This window comes from Phaethon aethereus (assembly GCF_964289735.1).
Source record: "Phaethon aethereus genome assembly, chromosome: 2".
In the NCBI taxonomy this organism is placed as follows: Eukaryota; Metazoa; Chordata; class Aves; order Phaethontiformes; family Phaethontidae; genus Phaethon; species Phaethon aethereus.
The window spans coordinates 38,835,287-38,852,818 of NC_138582.1; the positions used below are offsets into that span (position 1 = coordinate 38,835,287).

General features: G+C 39.4%; 1 protein-coding gene across 1 annotated transcript in view; it reads right to left on the reverse strand.

The window, feature by feature from the left end:
- The window catches only part of PREX2 (phosphatidylinositol-3,4,5-trisphosphate dependent Rac exchange factor 2), a gene marked incomplete at its 3' end in the record, with an annotated part of 187,125 nt that overhangs the window by 20,799 nt on the left and 148,794 nt on the right, over positions 1-17,532 (reverse strand). Inside the window, exons 36-37 of the mRNA XM_082014802.1 lie at positions 6,483-6,549; positions 3,007-3,197 (exon numbers count right to left, since the gene is read on the reverse strand). Coding sequence (XP_081870928.1) covers positions 3,007-3,197; positions 6,483-6,549 — 258 coding nt within the window. The remainder of the gene's footprint in view (positions 1-3,006; positions 3,198-6,482; positions 6,550-17,532) is intronic.

A 17,532-nucleotide genomic window follows, 5' to 3' on the forward strand; every position in this document is an offset into this window, starting at 1 on the left:
AGACCAATCACAGAAATTACCCTAAAATGAGGGTTTTTCAAAAGAAAGCATGGAGGAGTTCTGAGTTGATTATTCTCAATTTTTAAGCGGGCAAGACTGATAAGTGAAGAATATACTTTCAAAGTTTAACCTGCAAGGACAATTCGCATCCTTCCTCCATCTACTTGCCTAGTACCAGTTTTCAACTCATTTAATATCCATTGCATAGTGTTAAAAGACAGTTGTGAGTCCTTGGTCTGTGCCTACAAAACGTGGACTTCTGCAATGGATCACAATCAAGCACTTCACAGCATTTAGTTTCTAAGAACACAGGAGGCCAGATACGCTACTGGATACAGCCAGAGATAAATATCCTCTCTTACTGAAAATCCATAGCTTGAACTCTAAAGAACTAACTTAAAACTTAAAGAGCATTATTTTGCAAGGTTATCTGCCCTGATTAAATAATATTCCAACCAACAGAAGAATGAAGCCTTCGAGATTGCAGGCAACACGCAAAATTATCTATGTCTATGGACTCAATCACATACAGCATCTTACTCTTCCCTCTTCTGTCCTCCTCACAGGATCTCAAGGTGCTGCAAGACAGTTTCACTCTGCAGGGCAGCAAGGGGAGCAGGTTCACAAAAACACAGCAGAATTTACCAGTAGAAATGTTGGGAACAAAATTCAAGCAAGCCTACTAGCTGGAGACAAAACAAGCTTTCTATCTGAGTAAAGGCAATTTCCAAAAGCCAAAAGCCAGAAGCAAAGGCTACTTAGTGCTGGACTGTAGAGATGTGGCCTAGGGAGGCCAGAAAAAGAAAACCGCACACGAAATGACTTTGAGACTTCGATTTCTAACTGAAAAGCTTCTTCACCCATACAATTTGTATGCACAACAGTAACTTTGGGAAATCGTTGTTAAAAAAAGTCCTCAACTTCTACCACTTCAAAAAAAAACAAAAAAAAACAAAAAAACAACACAACCCAGCACAACAATCCGTTCTACTGTCTAAATAGATGAGTTTTCTTCTGAACTTTTGGAAATTCAGGGCAGAAACTCTTTGAGTACCTATAAAATCTCAAATAATGCATTCCTTTTTCCTGGAGGGCCTATCTTAAAATGTCTCTGATAATGCCAAGAGTTGATGTTTCTTTCTCTGAACAGATGGTAGCCGCAAAAGGCAGTATTAATGCACAAGTGAAGTAACAGTATCTTGTAGAAAAGCTCAAATGGACTCTCCGTAAGGCAGAAGTAGTCACGCTTTAGAGAAAAGTGTTTTGCACCTTCACTTTATGTAAATAGGTGATTTTGAATCCTTTAACATGTAGATGGAAACCCACACATAATACATTTAATCCCCACTCCTGTGGCTCGTACTATAGTCTGGAAATCCAATGTTGTTTGTTTTCTAATATTTTGTTTTTAACACATACGTAAATAGACATTTAATAGTTTATACCTTTGAAATAGCAGAAATTTGAAATGAGCAGAAATTCACTCATCAAATAATTCTGAATAATTTGTTACTCACACACTGTGGGGTAACAGTTTATTTGGGCTATTAAGGTTGCTCTGAGTTTATTCTTAAACTATAAGATTTTTTGGCACAAATACACAAATTCAGAACTTAATCCATGAAATCATGATGAAACTCAGAGGTAGTCTTTTTCAGCTTAGTAAAAAGATGGCAGAATTAAGCCCAAAGTCTTTTCTGATCACATAAGACATGAAACTAAAACCAAGATAAAGAGCCAGAGAAAAGCTGTATAGCTTCATGGTCTTCTGAAATGCCAGCTTCATGTCGGTCCATGCTCTACAGTACTTCCACCTTCATCTGATACAGTGACCACTATTAAACAATACAGCCATTTTCTGTTATTGCCTAATATCAAGTATAGTATACAGCATATATATGTTATATACACTTGTATCAGCGATGGAGAGTAATGCAAACAGTCTGTTGTAAACTCTGTTATACGAAATGGCAAGCACTTTTTTTATACAACTTAATTGTTGGCTATATATGGAGCTTTGCCTGTTTTTCATGTCTGATAGCTGCAATGCAGATTATGTTGCCTTTTTTTATCCCCATCCTCAAACCTCTATTAAAGAAAGAGCATTACTTAAAACGAGGAAAAAGTAATGCTCATTCTAACAGAATGCACTGGTAACCAAGTCTGTTAAAATAAGGATTTGCATAGATCAGAAACTAAGCATATTTTTAACATATTGCTACCTGTAATCTACAGTCTGGAATTATAAAAAGAGCAAATATTTAGCATCAGATTCTTGGTTATTTTGGGGTTTTTGTTTGTTGGGGTTTTTTTCCCCCCTCTCTAGTTTGTAGTCTTTGCTTCTTTGGTATAATGTACAAAAAATTGTGATCTGCCCAGCTGGAACATAAACATATTGCTGCCTTTGACAAATATCATTAAGCACTAGAGAGCTCTATAACGATGCTATTGTCATATATATATTTGTTATTAAAATCTCTTAGCATTGACGACAAAGATCAGTTCATTTTTTGATATTGTATTAATCACACGAACTGTTCTGCGGGCTGAACTTCCAGTTATCATAAGGTATACCTGCCAAAATGCGTATCTCTTCTGTTTAATTTTTTAGATTGAAACAAGCTCTACTTCGATTCCCCCTAGCATACAAAGCAAATACAAATTTCAGCATTTCTTGGCTGTATTAAGAGTTTAATGTAGTATATGTTATTCGCCTAGGAAACCTTCCTTTTTCTGCTTTAGCAATTAAGATTTTCTGCCTCTTACTAACTTGAATGAGGAACAATCCATTACACCTACAAAACAAAATCGTACTGGTCATTTCTGTTAATCACTGCAAATACAATTCTAAAATTTCACCACACATCTTTGAAGTGTGTTAGATATTTAGTCTAAGATATTAGGCAGTTAGTGTAAGACCTCTCTCTAAAAAAAAAAGCAGCAGTCTCCAACCTGCAATGACTGAATGACAGACTGAAACAAAGGGAGGAAAAGAAATTGTCGTACCGGTGAACTCCACTGTTGCACATAATGATGTGACAAGCTCCGAGCCTGCTACAGAGCTCAGATGACACTGAAAGCAATCCAACTCCGGAAGCACTGCATGCAGTGTACGCACAGGCAGCAGTGCGCTTGGATCGGATAAAGGACCCTATCAGTCGGTAAAGTTCATCCAAGCAATTGAGAGGCCTCATCAGCTGCAAAAGAGGAAGAGAGAGAGAGAGATTTAAATATTTGCTACCGAGAGCACATGAAATGCTCTTTTAGAGCAAGTCATCACAGATGCAGATGGAAGAGCAGGGCTGGCTGAGGAAGCTGAAACCAAATTCCATAATGTAAATACAGAGGACACAGTCTTCTTTACATAACCTATGACAACTTTTTCAAACTTTTAAATTCTTATCGTCACTGACTGCTTCATTCCCAGTCCTGCCTAAAGAAACATTTTTCACTTCAATAGACTGAACAGACCCATCAGTCATTTTTTTTAATTTCCATTAATTGTACTGGCAAAGAAGGGAAGCCATGAAGAGGCAACCTACAACCATACGCATACACAGGAGGGATGCCAAGACTGGTTAATTGACTCGCTGAGAAAATCAGCTTATAATTAAGTCAACACTGTCCTTTATTTATGCAAAGGTCTAGTTCCCAATCTTGACTAACAACATGGAAAAATAAAAATGAACGGAAGTGACAAAAATGTACTACAAAACAAGAACAGTTAACTTCGTAGCAGGACTTCAAATAATCTCAGCATTACCATATGGAAAATAAATGATCCACCTAACAAAGAAGGTAGCTTCAAATGGAAGGCAGCTCTCAGAAGAAGAACCTTCAAGAGTGGTCTAGCAATGAAAAACATCATCTCATGGTGCTCTGTGTAAAGGAGATGTTCACAGGACAGTTTTGCAAACCTCATCATTCCAAATTACATATTCTCTTCATTCCAGACACTTAAAGATTCCAACAAACCTCCCCACTACTCAAAGAATGAATCTTTTGAAAGACAGATTAATTCCTTAAAGACAGTTTTAACTAATTTGGGAAGTGGCAACCTCACTTGTTCCTCTATGAAAGCTACTTCATCAGAAAGCATAGAGGTCAAGTAAATCAATTATAACAACCAGCGTATTTAAACCTGGGCACAAATAGATTTAACTTGGTTTAGGTCCTATTGGTTTAACTTGCATCCACTTAAATTGCTTTTAGCTGGTGCCATTTACTAATGCTGAGCTCCATTACTGTGGAGAATAGAGCAAAAGGCACAGCCACAAATAGACCATGCACTCACTCTTAGCTTGCTCCAGTTGCAAAATAAACACATTAGCTTAACCCACCATCCCTTGGTAAGGTCTGGATTATGAGATGCTTTTATCTTGCCCTTGAACTTTTCAGTGAGATAGATAGGGAAGAGGTTTAGGGGTAACAAGCGCTTCACATATAGCTAAATGTCTCCTGCTGCACCTGTGACTGCTTAGAAAGTTAAATTGCTGACTCACCAGGGAGGGAGAGGCACAAGCACATGTCCTCCTCCCTTTCCATGCAGTCCAGCATGGATCCAAGAAACAGGAACTATCAGTCTGTTAACACTCATGCTGAATGATACTGCCATAAAATTTTAGTCTGTCACAGGGCTCAGCTGATGATCACTGTATTTCTCAAGCCATAGTAGCTCAATCACTTTTGAAGTCAGCATAGGCAAGACCCTAGGAACTTCTTTTTCCCCCCTATTGGGCTGCAATATGGGCATTAACTCTCCAACTATAGGGGAGAGCATTAAATGAATTTTCATAGACCCTGGGATCTCCCATCACAGAAGTTTAAACGCAGATGAAGGCATTTGAAGAAAGCCTAAATAAGGAGGTTCAGAAGAAAGTCTGCTGAGCAGGATGCTGAAGAAGTATTTAATTTCACAGAATCACAGAATCATTAAGGTTGGAAAAGACCTTTAAGATCACCAAGTCCAACCATCAACCCAACACCACCATGCCCACTAAACCATGTCCTGAAGTGCCATGTCCACACATTTTTTGAATACTTCCAGCAATGGTGACTCCACCACCTCCCTGGGCAGCCTCTTCCAATGTTTGACCACTCTCTCAGTAAAGAAATTTTTTCCTAATATCTAGTCTAACCCTCCCCTGGCACAACTTGAGGCCATTTCCTCTCGTCCTATTGCTAGATACCTGGGAGAAGAGACCAACAGCCACCTCACCACAACCCCCTTTCAGGTAGTTGTAGAGAGCGATAAGGTCTCCCCTCAGCCTCCTCCAGACTGAACACCCCCAGTTCCCTCAGCCGCTCCTCACAAGACTTGTGCTCCAGACCCCTCACCAGCTTTGTTGCCCTTCTCTGGACACGCTCCAGCACCTCAACGTCCTTCTTGTAGTGAGGGGCCCAAAACTGAACACAGGATTCGAGGTGCGGCCTCACCAGTGCCCAGTACAGGAGCACGATCACTTCCCTACTCCTGCTGGCCACACTATTGCTGATACAGGCCAGGACGCTGTTGGCCTTCTTGGCCACCTGGGCACACTGCCGGCTCATGTTCAGCCGGCTGTCAACCAGCACCCCCAGGTCCTTCTCCACCGGGCAGCTCTCCAGTCACTCCTCCCCAAGCCTGTAGCGTTGCATGGGGTTGTTGTGACCCAAGTGCAGGACCCGGCACTTGGCCTTATTAAACCTCATACAGTTGGCCTCTGCCCATTGATCCAGCCTGCCCAGATCCCTCTGCAGAGCCCTCCTACCCTCCAGCAGATCAACACTCCCACCCAACTTGGTGTCATCTACAAACTTACTGAGGGAGCACTCGATTCCCTCATCCAGATAATCTATAAAGATATTGAACAAGACCAGCCCCAGAACCGAGCCATGGGGAGCTTGTGACCAGCTGCCAGCTCGATTTATCTCCATTCACCACAACTCTCTGAGCTCGGCCGTCCAGTCAGTTCTTTACCCAGTGAAGAGTAAACCTGTCTAAGCCACGAGCTGCCAGTTTCTCCAGACTTTACTAAAGTCCAGGTAGACAACATCCACAGCCTTTCCCTCAACCACCAGACATGTCACCTCGCCATAGAAGGGGATCAGGATTTGGATCTGTGCTTACAGTTTTCAGAACAAAGAATTTCTGCCTGCACCTGCTTTCCCCCACCCTACCCTTCGACCCCTCACATGCTCCTGGAGCAATTGCATTGCTCTGAAAGTCCAGTGAAAAAGGAAAGCTATGCTTCCCCTTCTCAAATACACTGATGCCCTCCAGCCACAGCTTTTGATATAGAACCACATGGCACCACATACCCCTAAAACACAGGTGGGACAAAATGCTGCAGGAGAGCTTCTCCTTTCCTCCTGCCCCCCACCCCCCCCCAGCTTTAAAGAATTCAAATTTTTGATGGAATTCAGAAAGCTTCAGGAAAGGATTACAATAACACAGTGTGTAACATGCAAAGTTTAATTAGGCACTTAACATTTTTATTTACCTTATCTATATAAGCTGCTTTAGATGTTGAATTTGGAGGCAAGTTTGACTTGTCCAGGTAGAATGCCCTGAAAGAACAAACAGAATAAGGCAAAAACTGTTAATTGTTTAAAGTCCTGAACAAAATGTATCTAATGTATCTTAGACACTATCCTAAGGTTAGAATTTTTTTTTTTTAATTTAATGCTAAGAGAGGATCAAGTAATAATACATGGGTAAATAGGCACTATCACTCTTTCTTTTAATGTCATAAGGAAGATTTTTTTGTTCTAGAAACAAAAAATGTCCCTCTGCCCTTTGACAGTACAGTGCAAAATTTTAATGTCTGGTTAGTAGAAAAACTGGATATGGAACTGATTTTCACCAGAGCTATCCATGAAAATGTTTGTGGCAACTGTCTATATTTTAATAGTGACTTTGGGAAACTTGGCATGTAAACAGTACCTGAGCCTCATGCACGACAAGCTTTTTCATTTTAGCGCTATGTACCTACAACAGCATAAAACCCCCATCCCAAACATGAAACACAGTACTGACAGAGGAAACACACACAAGCTCACAATACAAGATGATACCGAAAAGCAAAAATCCTACAAGGGGCAAATATGCATCGTACAGGCAAAATGGCATTTGCAATGTGCGCACTCATGCATGCACGCGTAAATAAAAAACAAACGGCCTTCTTTAATAAATTTCTGCACGCTTCTTTGAAAATGAATTAGTGCATGAAAGGAAATGCCAAAGACAACTGTGATTTACCTGCAGAACACAAATGTGATAGAGAAAGCATACTTACTGTAGCATGTTTATCTGTTGTGTACTAAAGCTCATCAACCCACATTCTCCCAGCTCCTTCTATACCCTCTCACTTGTCAATGAATAGTACCAGAAAAAGTTTCCGTAAAATGGACAAAGGCAACATGTGCTGTTTTAAAAGACAAAGGCTGGCTAATTTCTGAGTGGCACAAAGGAGGCTTGTATAGAGGGCTTCCATGCTATCTTTCTCTCCTAAAACAGGAAAACTTATCTTATTCAACATCAGAAAGGAAGAGCTTTCAGCAAAGAGCACAAGGGAAGCATGATGCTCCTCTCGCCTTTCAACTCAGGAACCCTAGAGGAATTTTTTTTTTTTGCTTTCTACCTTATAAGCAAATTAATTGCTCACGACACCTGAGCTATTCATTAAACATCTCATAGGCAGAGGAAATACCTTACTTCATTACACAAGATCACAGTTTCTCTGCCTCTGCAGCATCACTTAAGAAAAAACAAAAATTGTCCCTGCCTATAGCAGGGGGGGCTGGACCAGATGACCTTAAAAGTCCCTTCCAACACAAACCATTCTGCAATTCTCTGATCACAAAACTAATTCTGCTGGTTAAAAACCTCCTAAAACCTGTTGGGGCAGCTGGACATTGAAACACCTAGCAGGCTTCCCTGCCTCGCTAAGGCATCCGGTAAGAACCAGGCATCAGCTACCGCTGCAGCAATTCTGGCCAAGGTTAAAATAAAACAAACCAAGAAAAACTGCACTAAACTATGGGGGGAAAAAAAAAAATCCAGTGGAAACCTCATGGTATCAGTACCACCGATCTGGAATAATCAAGATGATAAAAAGCTCAGCCACCTTTAGCTTTGCACTTTCGAAAAGCGTCTTCTCCCAAATTTAAGGTTTGAATTAATCCCCTCAGAAAGCACAAAAAGCTAATCTAGTTCTGTTATTCCATTAAGTCTGTTGCATGATCCAGAATGTACTCTGTGTCAAAGGAAGCTGGACACTATTGGAAGAGGTTTGCAGAGAAAATTACTCATAAATCACTTTGAGTGGCCACAGCACATAAAAGCTACCTCAGCAGCAACAGACCAACCTTCTTTGTTAGCAAAGCTGAAAAACAAAGCATCACCCTGCCATCCACCCAACATTATCAGACTGAAAGCCTATACTGTTTTTTCCTGCCACGCCACAGGAAAATCTGCTTCATTCAGACTCTCTTCAGCACTCCCATTCTCTTTGGACTGTTATTTCAGCAAATTCAGCTGCATTAAATGAAACCAGAAACCAAATATAGAACAGTACACACATTAATGGAGTACATGGAAAATAATCAACTCAGGGTACAAACTGAAGCAACATGGACACTAGAATGGGATATACAATTATAGGAATTGCTCCATTAATTCAGTCAATTATTCATTAACCTAAAGAACAAACAAAAATCAACTATACACAACATTAATTTTAAATATCAAAATATCCTGTTACAAATGAAACTACTTCCCCCCCACACAATCAGATAACACTCCCAGATGTTTCTCAAGTGCTTTATTTTTATTGCTTTTGATAAAAACTGTCTTCAGTATTTTACAGAACATGACAAACTGTGGACAGCATATAAATTTCCAAAGCACTTCACTTAATTACTAAATGCTTGTTAAGGTCCTTAATCATATTTTATGGGAAAAGTTAATGGCAATCTTGGCATGGTGCCCCATTTGGACAATATTTTCTAATCCATTTGAAATGAACAAGAATGAAATCATAGTTCTTTGTCTGCAAATGTGATGCTGGTTTTGCTTCTCAAAGTCTTACAATTTCTCTAAGCTTTAGCAGAAAAGCCTTTCTTTAATAAAAGGTAGAAAATCCAATAGGTATTAAAACTACAGGGAATTATTGCTGTGTTCCACTTTTGTAATATATCCCCTGTGTAACAATATCAAATAACAGGACAAGTACCTCAGGGAAAACTTACACTGGAATGAGGTAACAAACATCTTAGGGTTCAAAAAGAAAAATCTATCACAATATGAATGCTTTCCGAAGATGTTTTCCCAGAACTTGAGTACAAAGGAGATGCAGAAGTATCAATGTTTTCTCAGTGAAGCATTTTACAGAGAACCCTCCAAAACTGACCCAGACATGTAAAATCCTGAAAATTTGAAGTATTGAAAACTGACCCCTAAGGAGGCTCCAAACCTGTGGAGACACACATTCCTGAGTGACTATGTACATGCAAATAATTCAAGCAAAGCCAAGTTTCTAGTCTTACTCTCAGTTTGTTGTTCCAGGAAGCCCACAGGGTTATCCTAGACGTTGATCATCTTTTCTTTGAAATACAAGGATAGTAAAGAAGTGATTGGCATGGGGGAAGAGGGAGGAGGGCAGGTAATTGTGTTATGGCTTTAAATACAGGCAAATTGGAGGTTCTGCTCCAGAAAAGTTTTGCTTTGATGTTATAGCAGAGAAGAATTTAGTCTTTTAATTCTTCTTCATCACTGTGGCACACATACAAATAAATTCACTCTGTCTTCAGCAGAAGGATGGAAATATATTTTAATTCTACCTGATTGTCAATCCCTTGGTCACAAGATATTCAAGATCATGTAGATAAGCGTGGTCAACAACATGGCAAAGGAGACATCAGTATAGAGGTGCAGAGTCAGGAAGTGTTAGAATCAGTGTCCCTAATTCTTTTCTTCAGCTCAAACTACAACGCATGTATTTATGACATAGATAAATAATCTCTGTGTATCTGCATATATATGCACACATACTTTCGTATTTCTTCAATAACAATTCTGTGTTCTGCCATCTGGTTGTTAAATATATAGGTAAGCACGTATATAACGTGCATGTTATATATATGTATACATACACATTTCAAGATAATTTTTCATATATATATATAATATATATAAAAATTCAATGGTTTCTTTAGTACAAAGTATCCATTGCAGAAAAGTATCTGCTGTCACAGCAAACAAAACTAAAAGTGTTTTACATGTTCTTTCCACTAAATGGTAAGTCTCAATAAATGATAAATTACCAAGTATAATTACCCTCTCAGCCCATACTAAGACCTAGTGATTTTAAATTATGTGTCCTAACACCTCTGATGATGCTACAATCCTAGGTACAGTGTCATTAGTAGTTAGAGAAATGTTTAATTATAACAAGAGAAAACCTCCATGACAGTATCATGATTTTAAATTCTCAAAGAGCATACATGATGATATTCTGACCTTTCACAACTATTGTGCAAACTGCATACAGAACAGGAAATTGTACCACCACAGGGCTCTGAACTTACCATGGATAATTCATATTTCATATGTAAGCAACTCAGTAAGCCCTTCCTTTGTACTCGGTGCTGGTGAGGCTGCACCTCAAATCCTGTGTTCAGTTTTGGGCCTCTCCCTACAAGAAGGACATTGAGGTGCTGGAGCGTGTCCAGAGAAGGGCAACGAAGCTGGTGAGGGGTCTGGAGCACAAGTCTTATGAGGAGCAGCTGAGGGACTGGGGGTGTTCGGTCTGGAGAAGAGGAGGCTGAGGGGAGACCTTATCGCTCTCTACAACTACCTGAATGGGGGTTGTGGCGACGAGGGTGTTGGTCTCTTCTCCCAAGTAAGAAGTGATAGCATGAAAGGAAACGGCCTCAAGGTGCACCAGGGGAGGTTTAGATTGGATATCAGGAAAAAATTCTTCACTGAAAGTGTTGTCAAGCATTCGAACAGGCTGCCCACAGGGAAGTGGCTGAGTCACCATCACTGGAGGTATTTAAAAGACATGTAGATGTGGTGCTTAGGGACATGGTTTAGTGGTGGACTTGGCAGTGCTAGGTTAATGGCTGAACCTGATGATCTTAAAGGTCTTTTCCAGTTTAAGTGATTCTATGATTCCTGGCTTACTCTGGGCACAAAGTGACAAACCAGTCGGTCTCTATTGTAAGTGTAGGCAAACAGAACTGTGGGAAACAGTGCAGTCTATGGGGACGAGGATGTGACTGTAAGGCAAGACAAGCAAAATATAGAGAGAAAAGAGGAAAATAATTAGATTTAGTTATGCACCGAAATACCTGCAAGTGGGGAAGGGTGCTAAGAAAATTTCAAGAACTGAAACTTTAGGCATTCTTGGCAACTGTCTGCTTTAGCGGAGTAGACTGTGAGCCATAGCTGGGACACAGACTTTCAACCGTGGAAAACCGAATTCCTAAGAAACTGGACTCTTAAACAGGGTGGATGCTTCTTCATAGTGCTCCTCATTTTCTTGCAAGCCTGCAGCACCGGGCTAAAATACTGGTCTCCCACCAATTTAAATTCTCTCCAGTCTGTGAACAGGGCACGTTGAGAAATTGGTGTTAAGATGAGTACAGGTATCTGAGGTGCAAGCTGAGGAGGATGCTTGCAGAAGAACAGCCCTACTATCCCAGCGGGCATATCACAGCCCTACTCTCAAACCTTTATAAACACACAAGCAGGGGATCATAGAAATGTAAAGACAGAAAGTCATGTATGATACAAAATGGAAAAAATACCATTTGCTCTATGTAACACTGACCACTTTTCACATACTACATTTTAACCCCTATTTTTCCAGGCACCTACATCCAAGATCACTTGAAACCATTCTATTTGTGATGTGGAAGGGAAGTTCTCAGGCAACAGACCAGTTACAGCTGCCTTCTTGCTTCTCCCATCATTATCCAAACAGCCAAATCCACACTGAACCCATCAGTACTAACTAATTGCTTCCACATTTGCCTTTCAGACAGTAGAGGTCTTCTTTTTGGCTCCTGATATTCCAGACATGGAATACACTAATAAAAGAGACAACGTGCCAAATAGTCATTGGGTGGTCAGCGTTTCTACTACAGCTACGAGCTGCACAAAGTCTAGGCTTGGGCTGGATTCCTATCAGTGACCAGGAGTGAAAGAAAAGGCTCTGCCTCTGATGACTGTGATACATATTCTCTCTGTTTGCGGAGGATAAAGAAAGCAGAATGAAGCAGATGTCCACCTCAGTGAGCAAAGACTCAGTATATATAATCTAACAAGACACATAATTTTCAATTTCAGAACACCACCTATAATAAATACTGATCATACTTTGTCAAAAGTCTAAAGAAACTACGAATTTGCGCTCACAGAAAAAGCATAGCACTAGAAGAGAAAAAAACAAAGCTAAATTCAAGCCAGCTGGCAATATCTTTTAGACCAGCTAGACAAATATAATTTACTTTGTCCAGGATGTCTCTATTCTCTCTCTAGTTTTGCTTCACTTACATGCAATGAATCTCAATTTCTGTTCTACCTAAAATGCTTCTCATTAAGTTCATCAGGAGACAAATTTAGCTATTATTTCCTTGTTACGTCCTTCAGAGTGAATGCTTAATTTTCAATCTCTCCTTCATAAAGATTTTGCATTTGGAGAGAGTTTAGCCACAAGTAGCTAGTTCATTTGGAACCACATCTTAAAAATCTAAAAGACATTAGATTTCCAATTTTTATAGTTATACAAACTACATGACAAACATGGGTGTGTAGCATTGCAGTCCAGTTTTACTGTTGATTTTTTAAAGACAAAGCAATGTATCAAATACCTACTATTGAAAATAGGAAAACAGTTTTTCATCTGCTTTATAAATATCCCACTGCACCCAAAAGAAAATATTTTCACAGAATCACTCTCTGAAACCTGTAACTCTCCTCAGGTTACTCTGAATTTGATGGCAATGACAAAAACTGTTAATGTTGCTCATTAACATGTCGCTCACTGAAGCGGATAGACATGAGGGAAAGGAGAGTAAGACTCAAATCACAGGACAACAGTGGCACAAGGACAAACAGCATAAGCTTCTTAACCACATGAGCAATTTGGTTTGGAAAAGCTTTCCACTGGTCACAGTGAGGAAAGGAATCTGCCAGTTTTAAGGTGGATTTTAATGCATTTATTACAGGAATTGATATATGATCTGATCTTTGTGATAATGCAAGTATTGTCGTGAGGACCCATCAGTCTGTTCCAGAGACAGACGAACTCCTTCTTTCATAGTAATTAACTATCTCTAAGTGGATATGTCCTTTATGTCATTGTATGTCATTTAAACGCAACTATTGGAGAACTTTAGTTCAGCCTGAAGCCATGCGTGCCATCACATCAATTTTCTGCCTTGACTAAATTATACAGGATACAGAAAACATCAGCCTGCCAAGAAGTCTGCAGCTTGAGAGGCTGCTGTGCATGTATACGTGCATGCATAAATAAAAAAGATGTTGTATTCCTCAGACAGAATTTATGCAAGCATGGAACAAAATCTAGGGGCAGAAATAGTTTCCTTCTCTTGTCATTTCAAAAATTAAAAGGAACAAGAAAACCCAACAACACGAAGACCTCATGGATTAAAACATACCTGAATAATGAATTGAATTAAATTTGGCATTATTCTGTGGAGGGCTGCTTATGCCATAAAATAAATACAGGAGGCTTCAGACAGAGAAACTGTTTGAAGTTACATTGTAAATGAAACACTTCAAAATGACAAATATTACATTCAGCATAATCAAATGTTCAATGTAATGAGGGTACTTAGCTAAATCATTTGTCATTAGATTCACTGATTATAATTGCTTCCTTAGCATAACAGACTTACATTTACCATAAAACGATATCCAAGAAAGCAGCAACATAGGGAAAAAACCCACAAAAAATGGCCTTTTCCGTTTTACTGCTTGCTTTAATTTTTCTTCTATTATGGCTGTACAACAGGCTACAAAGCAGCTGCTAATAACCCTGGACACAGCTGACTTCAAAGAATAGTTCCAAATCACACAGAATGGTAGGCAGGAAGGAACATTTTTTCCAGACCTTCTTTGTCTGTTGATGCACAGGCAAGTTAATTACTACACAGTGGTAATCAGCACCCACACCAGTGGCGGGGATGGACAGCAATCCTCAGCTGTCTTTCCCACAGCATGATCCTATCTTTGGAGTGAAGAACTGGGTCATCATATAGCCAGGGGTGTCACAAGAAAGTGCCATGCTGGGGACAAAAGAAAAGTTATGGGAAAGTAACTAATAGGAAGTTCCTAACCTCACCCTCATCTATTATTTTGCTTACTTCCCTCTGAATATTCCCAATCCAAGCCACCATAACATTGGAAACCAAATTTCAAAGGTGTTTACATGTCTAAATGCAAGCACAGGTGCTGAAGAGGCATTAAAAATGCTTATGATCTAAAAGCCAGTGATTTCACTAATTTCTCATCAGCTAAAAATTATCTGCACAGACAGTTTTGGAATCCAAACAGGTATACTGATGCGCAGTTTTAGGAATCTATATTCCACCATAGTTTGCTCTTGCGGTCAACAATGTGCAGCGAAGCATACCGCAGAGACCCAGATGCTAGAAGCATATTTGGTGCAGCCACAGCCCTGCATCCCACTGAATGATCTGTGCCCTGAACGTCCTCTCTGCCCTTGAGATACATCCCTCACATGCACAGACATGTCCAGGAAAAAAACTCTTAAAGGGCAGGTGTGCCTGGACTTTTCTGATTAAGAAGCTAACCAGAAGCACCTGTAGAAAATTTCATTTTAATACAATGTCATAGGAGGGACCCAATTTTTTTCCCAGAAAGAGAATTCACAGACACAAAAAAAAAAAAAAAAAAGACTATCTGATAAAATGTCAAATACCCACAGAGAAAGGAAGACTGCAAGAGCAAGCTTCCTCACAACTGTAGACTGAAAGTCCCATCCTGGGCCATCAAGTCCAAATCTCTGATAACTTGGACAAATGTTACACAAGTTCTCATTCCTACACTCATCAAGGTCCATTTAAAAAAATGGCTTACTTTTTGTAGGGAGCTAATCCAAAACCCAATTTCTCTGAGGACAAAAAATGTTCTCATATCCAACTAAATGTTTTATCTTAAAGTCACTAGTCAGTCCAAGGATTGGCTGAGTTTTGGCCATTCAGCTAACCTGTCAAGGTCTAGCCCAGCTTCCAACAGGCCTGCATCGCAATCAATATTTTAGCCACAGTAATGATGGCAAGATTTATGTCTATGCAACATAATACTAACTACCATACTGAATCTCACTCTGCAGGAAAGAGACCTTTACCAAATATGAAAATAATATTCAAAGGACTGAATGTATTTTAACTAAATAATTTTTAAAGCAGTAATGCTTCAAAAATTACAATTAAATTTTACCCTCATGCTTTTACAATTACATGACTCAAGATTTGCAAGAGAATACTTCAACCAACCAAGCAGTCCAAGTAAATATAGAGCATTTGTGAGTTTTCATTATTCCTGGCAGCATTTGTAGTAGTTATGAATTCAAACACCATTGTGCCCTGCACTGTTGAAGCAAAATGGTCTCCAATATCTGTAAAAGCAAAAGGACTCAAGTTGTGCCAGGGGAGGTTTAGACTGGATATTAGGAAAAATTTCTTTACTGAGAGAGTGGCCGAACATTGGAACAGGCTGCCCAGGGAAGTGGTGGAGTCAGCATCTCTGGAAGTGTTCAAAAAACATGTGGATGTGGCACTTCAGGACATGGTTTAGGGAACATGGTGGCGCTGGATTAATGGTTGGACTTGATGATCTTAAAGGTCTTTTCCAATTCTGTGATTCTGTGACTGATTCAGGATGGAAAAAGCCTGTTCAAAGGGCAAGCAGCACCAAAGGAGGAAGATGGGGAAAAGTGGAAGGAAGTAGAAGAATACAGAATCGGCTCACTTAACATCAGCCTCTGTACAGGTCAGATACACAAGTTCTTTCTGGTCCTCTTCTAAATTAGAAGACAACTGCTGAGCTATCAAACACATAGTAATAACGATCTTTAAAATCTTTGCTGACCTAATTACTTTCACTTGGTTGTACTGCATGTTTCTCATTAGCAAACAATTTGATGAGGTTAAATTTATATTGCTGGCAACTACTAGCACCAGCTCAACTTGCAAAGAGCATAACTTTCATTTCCTTACCAGTGTCAGAGGAACAGAATTGGTGAACTATAAAAATAAGTGCAATCTGTCTGACTGTGAAAAAGAATGCAGCATGATTAAGAATAATTGAGGGCCAGATGCTGAAGATTTCCCAGCAGTTTCAGAAATTTCATAAACTAGGTATTGGTTGTTTTTTTTTTAAACAACATCTTTATTCTGATAAAGAACTTCCTACATATTGCTGGGGTAGGGGATATTGCCTCAGGAATTGTAGAAAACCTCAATTTTAGCTGGCCTTAGAATAAAAGTTCCCTTATATTATTAGTTAGATTCAAATAGCTAGAGTTAAGTCTATTAGAGAAGATGGAGGGATATTCTCTCCATTCCATATAAGCATGAAGTTCCATAACCGATTTTAAACTGTCTTTCATGCTTTCTCATAAAAATGATAATCTTATCATTACTATTTTATAGTTGAGGTAGTATTTGCAAAAGCCCCAAAGCAAGAGCCATGAAAGACAGAAGCTCTTATGATGCTCAAATCAGTGTCAAGGAGGACAATTTTGCACCTGGATTTATTGTATTACTGCTGATACTGTGGAAAAGCTGGTCACAGTTCCATAGTTATGAACGAATTTTGCAATAAAAGCACGGATTCAGCTTCTTGACTTTATATGATGGATAAAGGTTATCCTTCCTGAAATCCACTAAAAATTTACTAATACATCTTTTGATTCATTCAAATAAATAATTTTTAAATGAATTCTTTTAAGGCACACATCAGTATCAGATTTGTCACCCAAAAGACACCACATTCCTCAAAAAATGTTCTCAATGTACTCAAACTCTAACAAGATTTTACGACAAGAAATTAAGAGGTAGCTGAGCAAAGGTACTACTCAATTTTCATTTTACAGGCCAGGTTGGGTATATCTCAAGTTAGGACAACAAACATGTAAGTGGCACCATACACAACAAAGTGGTCTCATCTGTCTCACATTATTAGAGCATTATTATCTAAATGCATCAAGAATAAGAGAAGCTGAACTTGTATCAAGAGTTCTCATCAATGGATGGCTCAGCTGCAGTGTCACTGCCAACTAGTGGTTTTATTCCCACTAGTCCCCATCCTCTTTTCCCACTACATTTTCCTTTGCTGTTTGCTCCCATTTGCTTTCCGCTGCTGTAGTGATGGAGAGATTATAAGATGGTCACCGATGGTCATTTCACAAGCAAGCAATACATTCCTTTTCTATGGAGAAAGAATGGTTTATGGATTGTGTCTTGAATGACTCATTCTGTTACTGTTAGGGGGTT